Source organism: Podarcis cretensis, assembly GCF_951804945.1.
Source record: "Podarcis cretensis genome assembly, chromosome: 14".
Taxonomy (NCBI): Eukaryota; Metazoa; Chordata; class Lepidosauria; order Squamata; family Lacertidae; genus Podarcis; species Podarcis cretensis.
In genome coordinates, this window is record NC_137183.1 from 8,273,558 (window position 1) to 8,297,721 (window position 24,164).

At 42.5% G+C, this 24,164-nt stretch overlaps 2 protein-coding genes across 2 annotated transcripts in view; both read left to right on the forward strand.

The window, feature by feature from the left end:
• The window catches only part of ARIH1 (ariadne RBR E3 ubiquitin protein ligase 1), a 51,723-nt gene extending 44,952 nt beyond the window's left edge, over positions 1–6,771 (forward strand). The window contains exons 13-14 of the mRNA XM_079953321.1: positions 2,265–2,377; positions 3,643–6,771. Coding sequence (XP_079809447.1) covers positions 2,265–2,377; positions 3,643–3,727 — 198 coding nt within the window. The 3' untranslated portion in view covers positions 3,728–6,771. The remainder of the gene's footprint in view (positions 1–2,264; positions 2,378–3,642) is intronic.
• A 5,063-nt stretch (positions 6,772–11,834) lies between these two features.
• Positions 11,835–24,164, forward strand: part of BBS4 (Bardet-Biedl syndrome 4) — a 37,409-nt gene continuing 25,079 nt past the window's right edge. Inside the window, exons 1-2 of the mRNA XM_079953346.1 lie at positions 11,835–11,987; positions 18,566–18,617. Of these exons, the coding sequence (XP_079809472.1) occupies positions 11,964–11,987; positions 18,566–18,617 (76 nt within the window). The 5' untranslated portion in view covers positions 11,835–11,963. The remainder of the gene's footprint in view (positions 11,988–18,565; positions 18,618–24,164) is intronic.

Sequence of the window (24,164 nt, forward strand, 5' to 3'; positions counted from 1 at the left end):
ATCTGCAAGTGATTTACAACTTAATACAATGGCTCACTTCTTTGCAAACTTAAGATGGGGATGGGCATACATGATGCAAAACAGTGGGTCAGGTGTTAACATACATACATACATACATACATACAGGCATAATTTTATATGTATGCTGCCTTTTCACAGATCAGACCCTGCTCAAGGCTGTTGACAACAGGGAAAAATACATAACTAAAATATAAAAGGAGCCATAAACAATAAATAAAACATTAAAAATGCACAACCAAACTGAACAATTTTCACATTAATCGTAAGATTTAAAATAAATATACAAAAAAACCGCACACATCAAGAACAGGGGGGAAAATTCACAGCAAAACCTCACAAACAGTTCTCCAGCCAAGAGCCCCTTCAGCAGCCTCAACTTTTCTTAGCTGGAGTCAGTCTGGGCCCCACCCTCCCAGGCCAGGTGAGAAAGGCCTGCAAGGCAGGCAGCAGGTTCTCCAGGACTCCTTGACAATCTGCAAATCACCAGCATTCTACTAATAGAACCTGATTTGTCTGCTTTCTGGCCTGCCCTGACTAGAGACATGATTAGGAAAGAATGGTGGAAGAAGTAAATGCAAATTCAGCTTTCACAAAACTTGTGTAATGAAATTATATAATGACCAGGTGGAGGGTCACTGCAGGAGGCAGTTCAGAGAGGGGAGGAACACAAAAAGACAGCTGTTTCTAGTTTGTTCTTTGTTTTTATGCACTTTAATTTCACATTGTTGTAAGCCACCTTGCAAAGTGTCCCGTTGAAGAATTCCCATAACTATTCAAAAGTCAAAAGTTGTGAAGTTTCTTCAGAATGGTGGGAATCAAAGTTTGTTTTAGAGATACATAACTTGTCAGTAGAGTCTCCTTGCCTTTTGAATGCCTTCTCTAGGTAGGCCTGCTTGGTACCATCATTTAGGAACTAAGCAAAGTGACAGCAACAAAAAACAACTACCAGATTTAGCTCTTTTGTTAACTTGTAGCAGTTTTGATTTTTACTTTCTACTCAGATAAACTTACTGTTTTAGTTGGTGTCTCTACAGCTTATTTTCTTTTTTATTGTATTTTAATACCTTATTACTTTGTTATGCACTCTAGCAATATAAATTTATGTTTATATTGTCTGCCATATTGAGTCAACACGAGATCCCGTTGTATCCCAGCATAAACAAAAAGTTGCTTCTTGATCTTAGGAATCATTGTGCAAAATTTGTTCACGGTATCTTAAGAGGTGTCCAAATGCATAGTGAACAGAAAAACCACTTTCCAAACACATGCAAATAAATAAATTTCAACTTGCTGTATTACCAAAAGTGCAGTATAGGTATGTTTTGGAGTTATAAAAGGAAGTGTAAGCAAATTCACAATTTAACAAGTAAAAATTGTCTCTCATTCCTTCAGCCTTGCCACAAAGGCAATATTTAATATTAGATTTCATTTCCTGTGGGATATCAGAACAGAAACAGCCCAAAAATGTAAACAGTGTTGTCCTTGCTACCTCACCAATTAACAAGTGTAGGGGTGGGGCCCACTTCTAGGAAACTTAACAAATACCACAAATGGTGAGTGGAGTCAGAGACAAATGTGTGTGGAGTAACTAATATAAATTTTACCTTATTACAGTGTTAGTTTTTACATATCCACCCACCCAATATGCCTCCATCCATATGAGCGAGAGGCATTATCAGACACATTTTAGTCAGGTGAAAACACTCAGTGATGCTGTAAAGCAAGATCAGTGAGAGGCATGAGCTGGTGATAATTTTGAGAGCCAGATAGAAAGGCCTGGTTGGTAAATAGATTTTTTCCTAGCTTATAAAATGCAAAATAATTAACTGCTGGAGCCAATTATAGTATAGCTTCCACCTGACTTCCAAGACAGGAGCAGTGAATTGGTCACATAGATAAATGCCCTTAAAAATTGTGATTTCTTAATGGGAAAGAGTAATGGCTGTTGGTCAGAAGTCATGATTGCCCAGAATAACATCTACTTGGTTTGCAGCCACAAGATGGTTTTGTCTGCCATTAGTGCTATAGAAGGTGATGGTAAGTTTTCCAATACGTTAGTGTGTTTTCCCGCCTACTATTCATACAACCAAATGAGAGAACCACTGTAAGACTAGGAAAATACTCAAAGTAGGCTTCGATGAGTATTTGCTAGCAAAAGGAATAAATTCCATTCATGTGGTGATTCTCAATTCAAGGAACTGCTTAAGTTTATTAAAAGTGTGCCTTGTATTTTGCCTGCCTAGAATAATCAAGCAGATTTGGAAAATGCTACCGAGGTCCTTTCTGGGTATCTGGAGCGAGATATATCTCAAGATTCACTGCAAGACATAAAGCAGAAAGTGCAAGATAAGTACAGGTATGTTCCTTGTTCAAAACTGATGGATTGTTAATTCATTTCATGTGCCAGTCTCTTAGGCATTAAAGTGGCTTAACTTTACAGGAAATGGCTGAGAGAGATTCTGCTTTCTGTGTTGGCTTTCAACCAGGTTTCCTGATCGACTGCTGCTGTTGAATCAAGCAGCTGGAGACAACAGCAAGTTGCAGCACATGGGAAAATCATGCCCTGTTTACAGGGGCTTCTTGGCTGTTAACATTTTGAATTCTTACCTAGCAAGCGAGTCCTTATTTTTTTGCCGGCTCTTGAGCTGAAGGCCGCCACTGACCTCAGGTTGCATGAATATGGTTTTCTGTTGCTTTAAAGGACATGATCTTGCCTTTATGAGTGAATGAGAAATTGGCACATGGCACTGGTTTTGTGACACAGTTGTGCCTTAACGGTAAAGGTAAAGGGCCCCCTGACCATTAGGTCCAGTCATGACCGACTCTGGGGTTGCGGCGCTCATCTCGCTTTATTGGCCGAGGGAGCCGGCGTACAACTTCTGGGTTCATGTGTTCAGCATGACTAAGCCGCTTCTGGTGAACCAGAGCAGCGCACGGAAACGCCGTTTACCTTCCCGCCAGAGTGGTACCTATTTATCTACTTGCACTTTGACGTGCTTTCGAACTGCTAGGTTGGCAGGACCAGAGACCGAGCAACTGGAGCTCACCCCGTTGCGGGGATTCGAACCGCCGACCTTCTGTTCAGCAAGTGCTAGGCTCTGTGGTTTAACCCACAGCACCACAAGGGGGTCACAAAAGGTAGTTTTTACACCTACAAGGCATGGTTCCTTTAGTGGGTTTCCTTGGGATAACATTTTTGCAGATGAGGGGTTTAGTTTAGTTTGTGTCGCACGGGAGGAGCACTGTCTCAGCCTACAAAATTCCAGGTTGTAAATATTGTGCCGCCCTCACAGTTAATAGGCTCCACTTTTAAGAAATTAAGCCAAGATCCATGCTTAGCAAATACAGCTTGAGTTCAACTGTCATAGCATTAATAAAAATAATGATTATATGGTAATAGGACCTGCCTGCTCTGCTTCAGCGCATAATCTCTCTCACCTGTAAAATTATCCAGATGGGAGGCCCTTTGTCTCTGTTTCCATTCTGAGCAAGGTAAAGGTAGACATTCCCACTGTGAGCCGCTGTTGACTAAACTATTTCCATGCTGCCTTGAAATGCATTGTGTGCGAAATATTCAGCCTTTGTTTTCTTAACTGTAACTGTGTGCCCTTCCCCTTGCAGATACTGCGAGAGCCGGCGAAGGGTTTTGTTGCAGCATGTGCATGAAGGCTACGAGAAGGATCTGTGGGAGTATATTGAGGACTGAGACTGGCCTGCATAAAACGAACTCTGAAAACCTTTTACCATCTAGAGTGCTCATGCAATTAAAGCAAAACACACACAAAAAGGGGCACTACGCCTATTACACCGCTGGTCTGTAGTACCGGAATTCTGTTTTTGTTAATGGAAAAAAATTTAAGTAAATTATATTGTAATAAAAAAGGTAGATAAACCATTGTACAACAGTATTCTAGGTGGCCAGTAAGTGTGACAGACGCACTAAGAAAAACAAAACAACCCTCCAACTTTAACTTGTAATGTAGCTTCATTCTCCAAGCTGACTCTCCCCCCTCCTTCTTTCTCCTATGCGTATTACAGATAAAACTTAAAACAGTTTCTTGACACTGCTTTTCATGTCCAACCAGCCATTTTGATGTACTTTGGTATGAGATTTCCCCCTCCCTCTCCCCTTCTCTACTCTCCCCTCCTCCCCCCACATGCACCAGTTCATGGGTGAATGTTGTTTGGCTTATTGTAAAGAGGATTTGGGGCGGGGGGAGGCGGGGCACACAGCAAGGAAAAACTTTGTATATGACTTTTAAAAAAACAAAGAGGACAACACAGTATTTTTCAAAATTGTATATAGCGCATATGCATGGACAAAGAGCAAGCGTGGCACGTGTTTGCATAATGTTTAATTACAAAAATATTTATTCTTTAAAAATCTTCAAGATGATGTCTATTTGCTGTGCATTTTTCTTTCATTTTGCTTTTTACCTGAGATTGGGATGGGGGGCAGTGTGTGCTGCTGTAACAAATCTTTCCCTTTCCTTCTCTCTCTCTCTCTCTCTCTCTCTCTGTTTGAGAGATTTTGATTTCCTTCTTCCTCCTCCTGCAGCTCCTTTGCAACTATTCCATGGTTTGGGTGTGTTCATTGCTGGCAACGGACACCGTCCCATTTGCACTTCAGCTTCTGATGCAAACTGGTTTACCTTGGTGTGTGTTTTTAACGTTTGGAAATGAAAGTGTAGTGATTCTGGCTGCTTTGTCTTTTTGCTCAGAATAGCCATCCCTCTTGTCCATTTCCATGCATGTCCAACATTCACCTTACACCTGGATCATCGTCATACATAGGAAGTGTTAGGAATTTTCCTCTGTGGATTGAAGTGCTCAAATGGAACATTCCTTGTTGCTTTGTCTTGTCAGTTGTGAAACACCGAAAAAAGGGAGACAGAGCTCCTCCGGGTCACGTTTTTGCGGCTTGGTTGTTGGAAAAAGTGCCTGATACAGCAAACACTCCATCTAGTTGCAAGGATCTGCAGTCTCTGAAGTCATTGGGGTATTTCCCCTCTCCCCCCCCCCCAGTGAGAGGGAAGAGTGAGTTTCATCTACACAGTCCTTTTTTGTAATAAAAGCTATGATAAAGCACCACTTGGAAGCAATTTGTTTAAAATCTGCTCCTGCGTTGTGTGGGTACTTTTCCACGATGGCAGTGTTTTACACTTTCAAGTTGAGAGAGAGAAAAAGTAGATCTGCTAAAGCGGTATTTAAAGCCAGCTTCTGCTGCTCGTTCAAGTAGAGATTGTGGCCCGGATCCAAAGATCTGCTCAGCTAGTTCCATGAGTCCCCAGTGATGGTTTGGCTTGTGTTTCCAGAACAGCAGCCTCCTATGTCAGCTGGCAAAGACTTCTGAAAAGAAAAGGAACTGCAGCAAGCATGTGAAATATTTCTGAGCCCCTGCTCTTGAAAAGAGTAATAAGATTTTACTGAGCTCTTGGGTTAATCTAATGCTGCCTAGCTTGTTTGTTGAGCGGTACAATAAGAAGCCGAGCTTTGCATCTGTTCACACGTAACTTGTTTGGCAGGGCTTATTTAGTTGCTTGCTGCCCATCTGCAATGTCCCAAAAGCTGAGTCAGGCAGAAGCTATAGAGGGAAGAGGAACTTCAGCTTTGACTTGGTAACATTGCAGTGGAAGATGAGTTCTCGCCTTCAGTGGGGTGTGAATATTTATTCAAAGAATTCCACTCCATTAAACTGAGTGTGGTGCAACTGTTGCTTGGATACTTCTCCTTCTAAGGCTTTCTGTCATGTCTTTTACTATGCTTTTGCACACTGCTGCTCAGACTGAACTTCCAGTCTAGTTAAGATTTCTTTTCCATGTTCTTTTAGCATCTTTGCCTAGAACTGGGCTGATTGGAACAGGTGGCCCTGCTGTGTGGGTGTGTAAATTGGATGAATGTGTTCCATACTTTCAGCATTTCCCCCAGATTTTTCTCATTTCTAAACACCTTGCTCTTGCCATACCCTCCCCCCGTCCATTTTTTTTTTTAATCCAAAACTGTATATAAATCTGCTGTATCTTCTGCTCCTGAGGATCGTACACTTAATTTTGGAAAACTTTCTAAAACTCTGTGGGCTTTGGAGTGAGATCACTTGAACAGAAGCTCTTGTAAAGGCTTGCTCATCAATCCTAGACAGTTTTCCTCCTCTCCTTTAAGCAGTCTCTTCTTTCCTTAAAAAGCAAATACTTGGCAATGAAGATGCTACTCAAGCTTTGGTTGGTGCAATATGCTTAAATAATGGTTTGTGTTGACTTTATCATGGGCTAATTGAATGAGGGCCTCTAGCCACACACAACAGGAGAGCAGAGCATGGTCTGTATTTAGCACCCACCCTCTTTCTGTTCCACCTAATTCACTGCAGCTGTTTGGGTTTTCTTTTTTTTTCTTTTTTTTTGTAGTGTATGTATCAGACAGTCTTAATTTTCAAAACCATTTAACCCTGAAATGTTTTAGTACAACTGCTGTGTTAAAAATCAGTTATTGCGTGAGACAAGAGCAGTGCTCTTTGGAGAACCGTTCCATGGACAGGAGGATTTTGTTATTCAGCACTTGGGGGTTGGTATGACAATCGGACTGGGCTGTGAAGGACTGAAGACTTGTAATCTTCAAATTTTTCCATCTAGAGAGCACCTCATGCTGTGGAAATAACTGTTATTAGACTTCATTGTAACTGCTGGACTGTTCCGTGTTAAGGCTAAACAGAGGGAGAGAAAGTGTTCCTAATTCTAATAAACTTTTATTTTGTTATTTCATTAGTTTTTTTGTGTTTGCTTGCAGTAATTTTGTCCTCTGCTTCTAAATTGGAGCAGGCATCTCCTGTCATTGCCTGGTTGGTTTTTTTTAAAGAGCTTGCTGGGTTGGGTGCTCCATCTCTTGAAGTCAGAAATGCTGACAACTCTAGTAATAATAATAATAATAATAATAATAATAATAATTTATTATTTGTTCCCCAGCCACTCTGGGTGGCTTCCAACAAAGGTGAAAAATACATTAAAATGTCACACATTAAAAACTTCCCTGAACAGGGCTGCCTTCAGATGTCTTCTAAATGTCAGGTAGTCATTTATCTTTTTGACATCGGATGGGAGGGTGTTCCACAGGATGGGTGCCACTACCGAGAAGGCCCTCTGCCTGGTTCTGTGTAGCTTTGCTTCTCGCATTGAGGGAGCCACCAGAAGGCCCTTGGCGCTGGACCTCAGCGTCCGGGCAGAACAATGGGGGTGGAGATGCTCCTTCATGTATACAGGGCCAAGGCCATCTAGGGCTTTAAAGGTCAGCACCAACACTTTGAATTGTGCTTGGAAATGTACTGGGAGCCAATGTAGGTCTTTCAGTACCGGTGTTATATGGTCTCGGTGGCCACGCTCAGACACCAGTCTAGCTGCTGCATTCTGGATTAGTTGTAGTTTCCAGGTCACCTTCAAAGGTAGCCCCATGTAGAGCACATTGCAGTAGTCCAAGGGGGAGATAACTAGAGCATGCACCACTCTGGCGAGGCAGCCCACGGGCAGATAGGGTCTCAGCCTGTGTATGAGATGGAGCTGGTAGACAGCTGCCCTGGATAAAGAATTGACCTGCGCCTCCATGGACACCTGTGAGTCCAAAATGACTCTCAGGCTGTGCACCTGGTCCTTCAGGGGCACAGTTACCCTATTCAGGACCAGGCAGTCCTCCACACCAGCCCACCCACTGTCCCCCAAGAACAGTACTTCTGTCTTGTCAGGATTCAACCTCAATCCATTAGCCGCCATCCATCCTCCAACCGCCTCCAGACACTCACACAGGCCCTTCACTGCCTTCACTTGTTCCGATTTAAAAGAGAGGTAGAGCTGGGTATCATCCGCATATTAATGGACACCCAGCCCAAACCCCCTGGTGATCTCTCCCAGCAGCTGCATGTAGATGTTAAAAAGCATGGGGGAGAGGACAGAACCCTGAGGCACCCCACAAGTAAGGGCCCAGGGGTCTGAACACCCATCCCCCACGACCACTTTCTGGGCACGGCCCCAGAGGAAGGAGCAGAACCACTGTATAACAGTGCTCCCAGCTCCTCTAGACGCTTAACACATTTGTCTGACTCCACAGTGAGACATCTGCAGACCATTTTAAGGGGCAGGGGCAGACACAAGCGTGTGATAACAAGTTAGGAAAACTTCCCAGCTTAGGGAATAGCTAGCGAATGAGCCAGGTGGTAGTTTGGATTTGTTTCTGTTCCAAGTGGTGGGATGAAGCCACTGTTGATGTGGGTTTGTCGCCCATATTCAAATCTCAACATGCCCCTCATATGCATAGATGTACCAACACTCCACATGTCTGCAGCTCCACTTCCTTGTCTGTGCATGGCTCTACTGCTTGACCCATATGATTTTTATCTAGCCCTTCTTCCAAAGAGCTCAGATAACACACTGGATCCCTTCCCTGTAGCTCAGTGGTGGAAAACCTGTGGCCATCTAGATGTTGCTGGACTACAACTTCCATCGTCCCTGACAGTGTCTTGCTCAAGGTTATTCAATGAGCTTGCAAGCAGAAGCTGTTGTAAAATGGCCAAACAGAACTAGAACCAACACTGGGCACTGAGGCATATTTGAGTATTCGGATATTATATTGTAGTACCTTTGCCCCTCTCTATTTCTATTTTATATAGCAATATTCAGCTACATGACATACAAGTGGTATAACAGGTCCTTACCAAAAAGACTTGCAGTAGATACAGGGAAACAAACGAGGAAGGAAGAGATGGGTAAGGAAGGGAAGAATATGCAGTTATTTAAATTACATGTACTTTGACAATAACAGTAAAGCACTAGGATCATGAGGGAGTGGCAATTTGAGGAGGAGGAGGAGGAGGAGGGAAGTGAGTAAGAGGGGACACTAGGAATGAAACTGGGAAGGAGGATGTTCTGTTTTGTGGCAGAAATGTGAAGTCTGTGCAACAGGCATACATAAAATATGTTTTCATAGTAGCTTCCCTCTGAAAACTTTCTCTGGAGCCCCCCCCCCCCCCCGAAACCTTTCCCATCGATTACAGAAACTGCTCAAATGAAAAGATGCTTGCCATGATGTTTTGTAATGCGTTTTGAGGAGAGGCTGTATACTAACGATGAAGCCTTAGAAGAATGACATCTGTGTCCGCCTTTTTCTAGGCAACTAGCAATTTAACTATGACAGTGTGCTCAACACAGTTGGGGACTGTTTCCATAGAAACAGAACCCTTCTGCAATCCATCTTGCTGCTCGTAAGGGTAGAAGCATAGCTGTTTTTCATCCACCTTTTTTCATGAGCTTTTAGTCACTTGTTGCACCTGCAGTTCTGAAACTGACTTTAGGTCCAAAGGTGTTGCATCCTGCTTCTTGCCAATTTTGTTAAACGAAAGCAAAATCTAACTTTTATTAGTGTGGTTTAAGAGCATTTGCAATGCAGCCACTGAAAAGTATTTCATTAAAAGCAATTTCCCCAAAATTCCCAATGTGCTCAATAATTTATGGAATTTAGTGTTTTTAAAAGGCAGTATTTTATATAGATTTCAAATCATTACTTAACCCTTTTAAGTCTGAAGAATTGTAGATGTGCAAAATTAGGTATCGATCTCATTTTTAAAGTTCCTAGCTTACATTAATGTATGAACACAAGAATTACCAGTGCTCCAGTTCTGTGAGTGTCATGATGGGCATGATCCAGCCCACACAGTTGCTGCAGTACAAAGTGGGTGTAGCCAAACAGAATAAAATTTTACTTCACTGCTGATTCTTCCATTTTATATTTGCAATTTCCCTCCCTACTGTTCATAAAAAGTGTGTGCCCCTTTTCTACTGGGTTATGCCATAAGTGTTTTAAACTGTTCATTTGCTCCATTCAAAACTATATACTCAATTACAAATACCGACAAGCATCAATAATTCAATTTAGCAGTACCAGTAGATCTCAGTACAACTCAGTACCCAATGGGTGGGGAAGCTGTGAGCCTCCAGATGTTGAGCTAGAGCTCCCATCATCTCTCACTTTTGGCCATGGTGGCTTTGGGGTGATAGGAGCTGGGAGTCTAATATTTGAAGGGCTGCAGGTGGCTCTTCCCTGCTCTAAAACAATACCGACTTAAATGAAACATGTATCTCTTTGTGTTAAAATCTTACCCAGATACAGTACTTTAATTCAACGCTTTTTTTTCTAAAAGAAAATGTTTAGGGGTACTCTCATTTTCCTACTCGTATTGAAATACTGCCCCTCAATGAGGCCAAACTTAGATTCACAAAATGCTTAGGGGTATGTGTATCCCTGCGTCCCCCCCAGAAAAAAAGCACTGCTTAAATCTACCAGAAATATATTGTATTATTATGCATGGATGCCCATCCTTTGCCTGTGTGCATGCACATGTTTTTCATGGGACAAATGTAGCATTTCCAAATTTTTTTCCCTGCATGTACAGTTAAAACTTCATGCGCAAACCTGCAAGCTAGCGGCTACACTTCATTTCAGGGAATGAGCAACCTGACAGCTCTGTCCTTGTTCTCTCTAGCTGAAAAAGGGTAAGAAACGCCTCAAAGACGTTATGGTTCACGGCATATGCTGTTGTAGGCTAGAAATCACACTGACGGATGCCTGCGATGAGGCAGTGGGTGGCGAGGAGAGCAAAGTGAAGCCCCAAAAACCTTATAGGTAAAGGTAAAGGTACCCCTGCCCGTACGGGCCAGTCTTGACAGACTCTGGGGTTGTGCGCCCATCTCACTTAAGAGGCCAGGGGCCAGCGCTGTCCGGAGACACTTCCGGGTCACGTGGCCAGCGTGACATCGCTGCTCTGGCCAGAGCCAGAGCCAGAGCCAGAGCCGCACACGGAAACGCCGTTTACCTTCCCGCTGGTAAGCGGTCCCTATTTATCTACTTGCACCCGGAGGTGCTTTCGAACTGCTAGGTTGGCAGGCGCTGGGACCGAGCAGCGGGAGCGCACCCCGCCGCAGGGATTCGAACCGCCGACCTTTCGATCGGCAAGTCCTAGGCGCTGAGGCTTTAACCTACAGCGCCACCTGCGTCCCAAAAACCTTATACTCAAAAGTAAAGCAGAATAAGATGGTAGAATAGCTTGGGCAAGGAATATCTTTCCTACGACTCCCTGTCAAAACTGGTTATCAGTGCACACTTTTTAATGGTTTTAATGCTCATCGAGCCTTTTACACACGCTTCTTCGCCTGCTCTGTTTACCATCCAGCCTGATGGGAAACTCGAAAGCTATGTTGAAATTATGGTTGCGCCATTGCTTTTCCCCCTTATGAGTTAAAACAGGCTGCGTACTGTTTCCTTTCTAAAATATCCCAGTGTTGGGTTTTTTTGTTTGTTTAAATAGTCCTTCAAAAAACCCCAATAGTTAGCAGTGTAAATAGAAAATTGCCAGCGCTTTCCCCACGTGCACTAGTTTTCTAGCTGCAGGGATGTGGCGGGATATTATTTTTAATAAAAATGCAAGCGGGGAATTAAAAATATGATTTCGCCCGAAAAGTTAGCACTGTAAATAGAAAATTGCCAGCGCTTTCCCCTCTTGCACTAGTTTTCTAGCTGCAGGGATGTGGTGGGGTATTAATTATTTTTTTACAAAAATACAAAATATGTTTCCCACCCACTCCGAAGTGGTACAGTCCATTCTACGGCTGCGCGTTCTACAAGGCTTCGCTGGGAAAGGTCCATTTGCCAAAACCGGGAGGGGGGAGGAGCTTATTATGCCTTCCCTCCATCTTCCCGACAGGCCTCGCGGCGGCCGCATCCTCACTTCCCCTCTCCCGCTGACGTAAAATCCCGTTTCGTCGGGAAGGGGGGGGGGCGGGATCGAGGAGAGCCATGGTTACCGCGGCAACAGCATCCGGGTCCCTGGCGCGGCGCGGGGAACCTTCCGCGTTGTCTGGTAACCATAGCAACAAGCGGCTCGCCGGGCCTGGTTGAGAAAGTGAGGCGCCATGGCGGAGGTGGCGGTGCGACCGGTGAGCGAGGGGGTCCTGTATTCTCGTCTCTTGCCACCTTTGCCTTCACTCCCCGTTTCCCTCACGTCCCCCTTGGGAAGCGGTCGGGGTCCTTCCCTCAGAGCCCGCGCGCGCGGCCTGGTTGCTACCAGAAAGCCTGGCTTGGAAACACGCAGGCTGGGCAGGCGCCGGTACTCCTCTTCCTCCCCGTCACGTGTAGATATTGGGGATGGTGAGGGGGGGGGGTCTTCAGCACCGTCTTCCGAGGGGGCTCCCTGCTTGCTTGCCTACCCGGCCTTCGCACCCCCAGATTCCTTCACAACGTGGCATTCCTGCATGGCGCGGGGTTGGACTAGATCAGTGTTTCCCAACCTTGTGCCTCCAGCTGTTTTTGAACTACAACTCCCATCATCCCTGACTAGCAAGACCAGTGGCAAGGGATGATGGGAATTGTAGTCCAAAAACAGCTGGAGGCACAAGGTTGAGAAACACTGGACTAGATGACCCCTGGGGGGTTCCCTTCCGGCTCTAGGATGTTATAATCCTTATAGATATAAGCACTGCCGGTGGCTCTTTGGCGCAGGGATAATAAGGGCAAGGTTGCAAGCTTTCGCGATTTGCTCTGAGCGTCACGAATCAGTGCCGGATTTACGTATAAGCTCAACAAGCCATAGCTTAGGACCCCCCCCCCCGGTCTTGGGGATCCCCAAAAAAAATAAAAGGAAAAAAATATGGATGTACGTTTCCAAAATATAAGATAAAAAACAAATAAAATAAAACCTTCAATTATTATTTACGTTATAAGCTCAACAAACCATAGCTTAGGGCCCCCCGGTTTTGGGGACCCCCCCAAAAAATAAAAGGGAAAAAAATGGATGTACGTTTCCAAAATATAAGATAAAAAACAAATAAAATAAAACCTTCAATTATTATTTACGTATAAGCTCAACAAGCCATAGCTTAGGGCCCCCCCGGTTTTGGGTACCCCCCAAAAAAAAATAAAAAAAAATGGATGTACGTTTCCAAAATATAAGATAAAAAACAAATAAAATAAAACCTTCAATTATTATTTACGTATAAGCTCAACAAGCCATAGCTTAGGGCCCCCCGGTTTTGGGGACCCCCCAAAAAATAAAAGGAAAAAAAAAATGGATGTACGTTTCCAAAATAGAGGATAAAAAACAAATAAAATAAAACCTTCAATTATTATTTATTTATTATCTGGCCTGGTTCTAATATATCTTTACAATAGCCCTTTAAACTCGGCATCATCTCCATATTGTCAGTGGTGGGGGAAAGAGGAAAAAGAGAGTGAGTGGCCCAAGGTAATCCTCTAAGCTTTGCAGGGATTTGAACAACCAAGTCTCCCGTGCTTATGCTAAATGTTCTAATCCTTACATCAGTCCTGGTTTTCATCACATACAGTTCCCATCAGCTTCATCCCGCATGGCCAATGGCCAGGGGTTATGGGAGTTGTAGTCCAGAACATCTGGAATGCACCAGGCTACCTTCCACTTGTAGAGAGAATATTTGAGGGGGTGGGGAATCTCAGCAGTAGCTGTATGTATAGTATGCACCTCATAACAAAATCCTAGGGTACAAGAAGATTTATAAAAGAGATAAAATGCAGTGGTACCTCAGGTTACAGACGCTTCAGGTTACAGACTCCGCTAACGCAGAAATAGTACCTCGGGTTAAGAACTTTGCTTCAGGATGAGAACAGAAATTGAGCAGCGGCAGCAGGAGGCCCCATTAGCTAAAGTGGTACCTCAGGTTAAGAACAGTTTCAGGTTAAGAACGGACCTCCGGAACAAATTAAGTTCTTAACCCAAGGTACCACTGTACCCCTAAAAACAATACAGAATGATGATTTTAAAGGTATCTTTTTATGGCAGTGTGCTCTAAGATTAGATTTGTTAAAATAACCTCCAGTACATCACTTCAAAGGACATGATTCACTGGTGTTAATTTTTTGGTGGTCACAGCTGGAGAATATAGTTAGAACCAAGATTCTTTATGGTACATTCCAGGAATTTTAGTTGCTCTTTTAATGGTGGTTTCAGCTCAGCATTTCACGTTAGACAGAAGGATTTTGATCTGCAAGATTGTCTTGCTCTGTGTGACTATATTTGGTAGTACAGTGAGAAAGTTTTGATGTCTTGGTTGCAGAATGATTTTTACATTGGATTTTTTAAAACTAAAGTACCTTCATTATCCAGCACTGCTACATCATTGCCCCAGGTCACTATTAATTTAAAGTAAATACTTTTGTTTTTCCATTAACCGTTGCAGGCAGTAGTGCTTAAAAGCAGCAATTCTAAGAATAAAATAATGTGACATAAAGCTTTCCTCCTGGGCAGACGCACATGGATCATGATGAATAACCTCCTTGGTCTTCATAGCTATACTCTGTGTCTCAGCAGTTTGCCTGAAAGCTACAACATTAATTTATTGAATGAATTTTTGTGCTACTCTTCAGGTAAAATCCACAGGGTGGCTAAGAAAATACACTTAAGTACATAATAACAATATAAAATGTCATAAAACATTAGCAGAGGAATTAAAAGCAGATGGCTAGATTAAAGCTTAAAAAGCATGGAGAAATAAAAATATCTTTCTTCATTGGGCACGAAAAAGACATCATTATAGTGGTACCTCGCAAGACGAATGCCTCGTAAGACGAAAAACTTGCAAAACGAAAGAGTTTTTCGTTTTTTGAGTTGCTTCGCAAGACGGATTTCCCTATGGGCTTGCTTCGCAAGACGAAAACGTCTTGCAAGTTTGTTTCCTTTGTCTTGCAAGTTTGTTTCCTTTTTCTTAAAACCGTGCATTCACTCCGAGGAGCAACTCATAGCACGCGGTGTGGTAGCCTTTTTTGAGGTTTTTGAAGACTTTGGTGATTTTTGAAGCTTTTCCAAAGTCCATGCTTCGCAAGACGAAAAAATCACAAGATGAAAAAACTCGCGGAACGAATTAATTTCGTCTTGCGAGGCACCACTGTATTGGCACCAGCTGAGTCTTCCTGGACAGTGCATTCCAGGGGTCTGAGGGCCACAGCTCAAATGACCCTCTTGTGGATCACCACTTGCCTCAGGTCTCTAGCAGAGGGACTCAAAGAAGGGTGTCCAAAGAAGATCCCAGAAATCAGGCAGATGTATGTGTCCAGGTGGTGGTCCTTAATGTATCCTGGCCTTAACCAATGTATGGTTTTAAAGGTTCAGCTAGCATCTTGAACAGAACCCAGATGTTTACTCTGTGAAACTGTTTTAAGAGTAGCAACATACATCTGTCTCAGTTAGTACAAAATACAGCTGCTAGGTTACCAACTGTAATTTTTCCCAAACTGTATGTAGGCAGCCCAGCATAAAACTTTAATGCAGCTGGGACATTGTCACAACATTAAAAAACTGTGGCCGCCTGTCTTTGTCTAGGAGAGGCCATGCATCAACCTTCCAAGTGTAAGATGGTTTGTGCTGCTCCAGCCACTTGGATGTCCAAATAAAAGAACAGATAGATCTAGTAGGAATTCCAGCCTAAGAACCTAATTGTTCTGACAATGTTCCCCACCCCCAGCTTCGTTCTCCAAAATCATGAGAGAAGGTTCTCAGGTTACAGCTTTCTTTCTGTAGTTTTTCTGGAAAGTGCAAACCAAGGGTAGCTTATGGCACAGCAAATGTATAGTTGTTTCCCTGAAGGAAAATGTATGGATCATTTGTACTAAATGAGCAACGGTTCAATTTCTAGGAAGTTGCATTTTCCTATGACTCAATTCCCCCAATCTCAGTTGGCAGAGGCATAGCAGTTGAAATGCCAGTTGTGGTGTAACCATGCACTAATGCCACAGACACCTACTGGAACTGGAACTGATTAGTTTTAAAGCTAAATGTAAATAAGTCCATAGTTAGCTTCCTCTGCTACCCCTCTTCTGGTTTTAGTGTAAAGTAAACCCAATCTAGGCAGCAGATACAATTGTCAAAGCAGGGAGTGGATCACCATGTTGTGGTGACGAGATTCACATTATATATTCACAAACATGCATGGCCACTGCTCTTGACAATAGATTTTTTTTTAAAAAAATAATCTAGTTTTTTTCTGTGTGCAAGTCCAGCTTCAGGCCAAAATTTCAGCACTTAAGACAGGCAGCAACTCTGTTACAACTTTAAAAGTTCTGCACACTGTCAGAATCCATATAATCAATAACAGCAGCAGCAGCAGGATGGCAGGTGTAAGTAAGTGGAATTAATCCAATTCTGTTACTAATAATAGATATAATGCAGTCAGCAGCTTTGTGGTGGCTTTCTGTCTCCTTTGTTGATAACAGAGCATAAGCTGCATCTGTTAGGTCTTTAAGAAAAAACTGAACCATTTGGGGCTTTATAGAAAGTTTTTTAAAAAAAGTGGTGACATGTCAGAGATTGAGAAAAGTAAACATGCTTAATGTGAATAGAGACAATGCCCCCCTTTATTCGGGGATCAACCTGTGAAAATTCAGAACAGTCATAAGGGGGTAGTATTGCATACAGAGCATAATAAATGTATGGAACTTGCTGCTTTGAGATTAGATGGGGGTGAGGGGGCACCAGCTTAGATAGCTTAAAATGGGACTAGACAAATTCACCTGCTATTAACTGTGATGGTAAATGGAACCTTTATGTTCAGAGGCAGGATACATCAGAATACTAGATGCTAGGGGAAATTGGAGGCTGGAGTGAGGAGGGTGGCTGTTTTGTTGTCAGCTCTGCTGAGAAGCAAGACTTCTTTCTCCATCAAGTGCGAACATGGCAGCAGTCATTCCATCAGACTCAGAGGTGGAAGAAAAGGGAAGCAGTTCCCCTTCCCATTGGTGCTGCAGTTGGCTCTTGTGTTTCCATCTCAGCTGCTCAACCTGCATCTTAGAACTAGTCAGGACTGGCCCACCTAGCAAAGTGAGGGGGCCACCTTGGGCAGAAAGATTCACAGGGGCAGCAAATCCCAATGCATATATTTATTTATTTACACCCCCTTGTTCCCGATATAGATCTGCGCTCACCCCTTATTCCCTGGCAGAGAGGGGGGCATCATTTTGCTTTTTGCCTCAGATGCCAAAGTGTCTTGAGCTAGCCCTGGAACTATAAGTATTTGTGTTTCCTCATTTCTTACTCCCTCCCAATCTATTTTCTTTTTGTGTGTTGTGTCTTTTTAGATTGTAAGCCAGAGGGCAGGATCTTTTTGGTCTGTATTGATTTTGTAAATAAATAAATGAACAAATGAATTAATTAATTAATGGTAAGCTCTTCAGAAGCATCTGTGTGGCCACTGTAGGAAATAGGATGTTGGAGTGGATGGACCCACCAGAACACTTCCAAGCTCTTTTCCATTAAGTTCCATTTAGTTCATTCTTGGAACTAAATAATGTTGTACCAAAAACAGGATACATAAAATTGGGAAAATGAGAAGTGAGTGTTACAGAAAGACTGGAGCAAAATCATAGAATTGTAAAGTTGGAAGGGACCCTGAGGGTTATCTAGTCCAGCCCTTTGCAGTGCAGGAATCCTGCCCACAGCCCTGGGGGGGCTTGAACAACCAACTTTCTGGTTAACAACCAGACCCTTTGTGCCACTGGGAGCGTGTATTTTTTTTTACCCCTCTCCTAGTATTTTCCCATTGCAAATTACAGGATTTGGAAGATCGTGGGGGCGGGGGAGGACCAAGAATGGATAGCTGTGTCTCAAACGTTTGGCGTTTTCTCTTAATTTTCTGTGGCAAAAAATAAAGTGGGGCCTTTTCTGGCCATTCCATCCCTTGTAACTAAATTATTTTTGTAGCTTTTACTACACACCTAGCATAAACAAGGCATAGCCTGATATACAAGATGTTCAACCCCTGCAGAAATTTCTTCAAAGCATGAGCTTCTTGAAAAGTTACATTAAGTAAATGCTTCTTAAAAAAGATACTATGATATTACAGGCTTTAAAAAAACAGATTTGAAAGCTTCTTTTAAATAAAGTTCCACATTAACTTCTGCAGCCCGAAGAAACCTTTCCTTTGCTTGATTCTCTGCTTCTGTCACTAGAAAACTGTTTTATTGATCACATGGTTGAATTTTTCAGTCAGCCCGGCAATTAGGCTTTTCTAGAGAGGAGATTTTGCTTCTCAGTTCTAATAAATGTAGAAGTAATGTTTTATAGATTTAGGCCTTGTTCTCACTGTGGTGGTGAATCTGTATCTAGGCTGTGAGCAGTGGGGGCTAACATGAGTGAAAGTTCCTCCAATGCAAAATAAAAATAAAAACCCCTGCATGTAGAAACCATGTCAGGGTTTGCTTTTTTGTTGTGATGTGTATATTCTGAAGTTGTATATTGCAAATTTATCGCCTCCGTATGAACAAGATCTTTGATAATGTTCTATTTGCTTTATTAATGTATGTGTATCTTACCTGTACTAGTGGCCATGAGGACTGGGACTGATGGAATTTGGAGTCCAACAAGATCTGGAGAGCCATCCCTGTCATAGTCCACAATTATTAGCGTTTGAACAAGCCTAGACTGTATTTCATCTCTGGATAGTCCTGTGTTACTCATTTTGACACAGTTTTAATGCCTTTTTTTGTATTATTTCAGCCTGCATCCTTCCCAGCATCCAAAGAACCTCCAAGAGCTCGCTCAGCAAGAGGTTTGTTCTAGCTTATCTATTTCATGAGTAAAACGCTTTGTGAAATAACAGAGCTGTCCCTTTGCAGTTACTGAATTGCTTTGACCCAACCTAGTGAATCAGATCCATTCTACACACACACACACACACACCCCTGTGATTTACAGGTTGGTGTGGAGAGACATTTCCATATATCATTGCGATCTTGAAAATGATCTATCAGTCTTTCATTTGATATTGGTACCACTTAGCAGTGACAAATAGTTTAGGCCCAATGGATACCTGTGGGCCAAACTATCATGCTAGCATCGGATTTGTGTCATAATCAGTCTGCTTTCTCATTAATAATAATAATTATTATTTATTTATACCCTGCCCATCTGGCTGGGTTTCTTTCCCCAGCCACTCTCACTCGCTATATAGCAGGGGGAGGGGGCTTAAAGCAGGCAAAACTGGGTGGGGAGATGAACATTCTCGCCCCTGCATCACTTCTCCCCATCCATTTGTCCCTCAGTACAAATAACAGAAAACTGACATATAACCACATTTTTCAAGTAACTACCATGTGTCCAGGTTCTGTATGCATTGGCTCACTGAGGATTACTATAGATATGTGCCAGTAGAGTCCTGCATGTTACCTAGCATTTCAGCTGGGTAGAGGAGTGGAGAATTCTTTTTACTCACTGTAATGTCTGTTTTTCTAAGCAATGTCCTATCCAACTAGTTATCTCGTGAATATGAATCCTGCATTTTGTACCTAATGTTTGTCCTTGGGATCAGCTTTATATTACTAGTCCACTTCTGAGTGCATTTTGACCCCCCCCCCCACCATATCCACTAAAGTCCTTGCATCCTTTTCCTTAGCATTATTCTGAAGCATAGCATTTCACTTGTGTACTATTCACTCTCATTCCTAAGCAGGCAAAGAGGAGCAAAGCTAAGCCCTCTTTCTGGAATTTCCTCTGAGGGAAAGGCAAAGGCAAGTCAGAGTTAAGAATAAACTTCCTCACTTTTAAATAATTTAAACCAGATGGGGTGGAAAGGCTGACCCTGCTTTTGCAGAACTGTACAGCATAGCTGCAGAAACAGAAAATGGTGTGACTGATACAGTTCAGCAGCCTTGAAAATAAAATGTACACAAAAATGTACTAGCCAGCAGGAACAGAAACTGGGACTGAGACTGGGACTGGGACTGTTCAAAAGGCAATTCATCATTACAGCTGGAATCAAGAAGAAGCATAAAACAGGAAGAAGAGAAAGATAAAAAACAATGCAGAAAATCGTATAATTATTTATGTCCACATTTGTGGACTAAAAGGGGTGACAGCAAATACTGCCCATATTCTGGATCTCAGATGAACATTCATATTAGGGCAATTTCTGCTCCCATTTAATTTCCAACAGGATTCTTCAACATACATACTCTTAATGGTGTAGCTAGAAAACACTTGACAAATGATTAGATAATTTTATGTTGTACCAATTATCTTGAACCTTGAAATCTTTTCTGAGTGAAAGTCCTTGAAGGAAGTAAACCCTTCAGAGCTTTGCTGCATGCCAGGCATTATTCAGGGACTAACACATTCACAGGGGAAACCTTCATGTCTGCACCCCCACACACTTACTTTACCTCCTGGGTAGACCTTCTCTGAAAAACCAGTTTCCTTTGTTTGTGCCTCAAAATCTAGAATACACTTGAAATAGTTTCTCCCCACCCAGAATCAAACAGTGTTTGAATAAAAGGAGCTCTGCTTCTTGAAGCAGCATGGGGTTAATAATAATCATGCTGTGTCGAGATATTAATCTTACTACTTCATTGTAAATGAATTGGATATTTTCTAAAATGCTTTTCTGGTTTTGAATTAAAAATGTCTAGCTCCAGTCATACCCATTTCCTCTCCCTGAGCATTCCAATCAAATCATCTTGTAGTTAGTGATAGTATCATACTGGGAAAGGCATTTCTCTCTTTGTATACCGCTGGTGGTGTGGAGCAGGACTCCAGTTTATTTTCTTTCTTTGTAAGGAAATGCTCTTTGCAAACGGTAAGCCTCTGGTTGATTAAGCCCTGTTTGTTAAGTTTATAGAAGAAATATCTCCTGAATTATTTGTTCTGGTGTTCAGTCCAGGTCTTTGGCCAGATTCATTACAGGCATTTTATTGTGGAGAGCAGAACGCTAAATGGAATTAAGTCATTTGGATTTTCTTGTGTTGAAATAGACACAAAATAGTGGGAAATGGACTAAGGCCGGGAAAGATTGAATTTATTGCTGGATGAGTACGAAACAGATGTTTTTTGTGAGGAATACTTTGTTTGCTATGAGCACAGATACATTTCTAGTGTTGCTTTTAGCAGTGGCTCCCACAGCCAACATCTTTCTATAACATGAAATATATGTGTGTATATCACAGTCACATAAAATAATTTGGGCACCATACAGCAGTATTAATACTGCATTTCACCACGTAATGGTCACATTTTTTGTGCTGATTTTTCCTTTTAAAAAGGGGGGAGGCGCGACTATTACGTGGGGGTGGAGACGCTTCTTCAGGTATATTGGACTGAGGCCATTTAGAGCTTTAAAGCAATTATACATGGCCAATGATTCTATTCTACCTGTTGAATGTTTTGTCAATTTAGTCCGAAATAGCCTTCCATGGATTCAGAAGGCTGGAGCATGACTGTTCTTTGATTAAAGAGAGCCTAGAAAAGCACTCTTGCCCTATGGTCAGTTATCAGCCATTGGAAATATACTTTGGCAGCTGTGGTGTATGTGAACTGGCCACCCTCATGTGTTTATGCACGCTGGATCCGTACCTTATCCACACAGACACATAACTTTTTGCAACCCTGGCAAGTGAATGAATCCTGACAACTGGCAACTGGCTCTTATACTGTAGTTGTTTTTTAACACAGCATTCCCCAAAGACATAACAGGGATACTGGTTTGCCAGAGACAAATACCAGAAAACACGGCCTGTCCCTGCTATCAGGGAACCTGGAAATATTTTTGAAGTGATGGGGCATGCTGGCTCAATATTAAATTTAAAAAATAAGTTTAAAAAGATTCCAACAGTACTGAAAAGAAACAGCTTATGAATGTTAAAGAATAGTAGACAGATATAAGCATCCCCAAACTCGGCCCTCCAGATGTTTTGGGACTACAGCTCCCATCATCCCTGACCACTGATCCTGTTAGCTAGGGATGATTGGAGTTGTAGTCCAAAAACATCTAGAGGGCTGAGTTTGGGGATGTCTGGATTAGAAATTCACTATTTAGGGCTTGGCCTCTTCATCTCCGTATCAACTCTGGTCTCTCTCTCCGCCCCCCCCCCCTTCTCATTACACATTCAATACTGTTAGTTGGAGCCCTTGCAAGTACTGATAATCTTCTGTCTGCATGGGAGGATGCCCCCCCTCCCAATCTCCCCATAGAAATAGAGGAGGGAGCAGAAAACCCAGTAAGACCAGCACTTGGCCCCAGTCTCCTAGATCAAGGTGGTGGTTGCTGTTCCATGGTTTTCACAAGCCACTATGAGACAAACTGCCTGTTTGGCCTCCTTTTTTTTTACAGGGATCATTTTCTGTCTCTTTGAAGGAAACAGGATACCTCTAGCTCTGTAAACTGGTGTGTAGCTCAGCCTCTACAATGCAGAACTATAAAAAAAGCTTCCTGATATTGCCAGCAAATACCCTCATCCTTCTTACAGACTAGCATGCCAAGACTGGACATCAGTAGGACATGTGACTTGCTCAGTCTCAGTTAACCTGCACTGTTGTGATCAGCCATCAAACAAACACGTTTTTAGGCATGCAAATTATAATAGCATCTTGCTTCCCATTTTTCCTTTTGGCTATTTTAAAGGAATCTAGAAACAAGGGAGGTAAAAACTTGTCAAATAGTCCATTTTCCACTAGGGGGAGATCTGGAGCCAGGAATGGCTGTTCTATATTTAAACCGCTGTTCTTACTTTTTCAATTTCAATCCAATTTTTTCCTTTTGTGTGTATGGGGACTATTAATATAGAATAGTGAGATGAATTATAGCTTTGTTGCAAGCATCAGAATTGTATATGATGGGTTTTATTAAACCCAGTTGACTGTAAATAACTGTGAGCCATACAGGTTTATTGTTTGATTTAAAGTTGGTTCCAGTGGCTGTTTGCAAAAGTGAGCAAAGGGAAAAGAAGCACTAAGCAATGAGACAACAGCTGTGTCTTGGGGAGTAGAGAGATTTCAAAGCTTTCTGTTGTGTATGTGTGTGCCAGGAGATGGGCTTATCAACCTGCATGTGCTTTTGAGTCTGTGTGCGCAGTGTAGTAAGACACCTTTGTGGTTAGATGAGTTTGTCATGCTTCATCTGTGATTATTCTCAGCCTTTGGGATCATGGATATTTGTAGATGCCAGCCACTATTCTTTTGTTTAACATCTTTAAGCAAACCCTTCACTTCTCCTGTTGCGGGTGTGATCACATCTCTGGAATCCTAGGTGAAAACAGAATCTCTTGTAAAAGACATCTTACACCTCGTGGCTAAGGGATTTTAAACCACTGGCCTGTAAAGAGAAATGTTAGAAGGTCTCCTAGGGCTCATGCATACGTTTTAATCCTCCTCTCTGATCCTTGCTAAAGGGAAGCTATGGCAGCCGACTGGATGTAAGACTTATTCATGCTAGCGTATTGCCTTTCATTTTGTGCCAGAATCCTTACTCCTTGCTCTTCTGTTGCCATTGTTTCTTTAGGCCCTTGTTACCGCTGTTTCCCTTGCTTCTTTTAAAGAAGAATTATAAATCCCCTGGCCTCAATAATTCTAAAGCTGCAAAAAAATGGAAACAGTCACAGAATTATTCACCACAGGTTGGCAGTAAACGAGGCAAAACAAATAAAGCCCCACAAATACCAAACCCCACATCTGGAACTGCCTTCCCTAGTAGCAGAAATGGGAAAGCAAACATTGCTGTTATTAAAAATTGGAGGTTTTGAGTGTTACCTACTATTTGTTTTGGAAAGTAGTTTGTCTGCTTGTCTATCTGTTCTCTATAGGTTTGGGTGCTTCTTGAGATATCATTGCCAAATTCAGCAGGAGGGTGGCCAAGGTGGGAGCAGCAGTTCTCCTTGATGCTGGGACACCAGCCACCATTTTGAATCAAGATGACAGACCAAAATGTGACTTTGGCATGACCCTGCCTGCTTCTTTGGTATAGGTTTGGCCACCTCCTGAGATATCGCTGCCAAACTTGGCACCAGGTTTCCCGAGATGGGGGTGGCAGACTGGCAGTCTTTGCCATTGTTTGTACACCAGACATTATTTTGAATCAAAGTGGTGGACCAAAGCATGACTTTGGCATGACTTCACTTATTCTTGGCATGGCAGGTCGAAACTCAAAAATTACACTACATTTAAAAACCATGTTTTGGTTTCTTTTAATTCTTGGGCAATGCCAGGTACTCCCTGCTAGTTGTTAATACTTTGTGCTTAGAACAATCCCTGACATACTCTAATGCATGCGTGAATTTGAATTTTCTCACGGCCCAAGAATTGGGGGATGGGAGGGGAAGACTGTAACAGG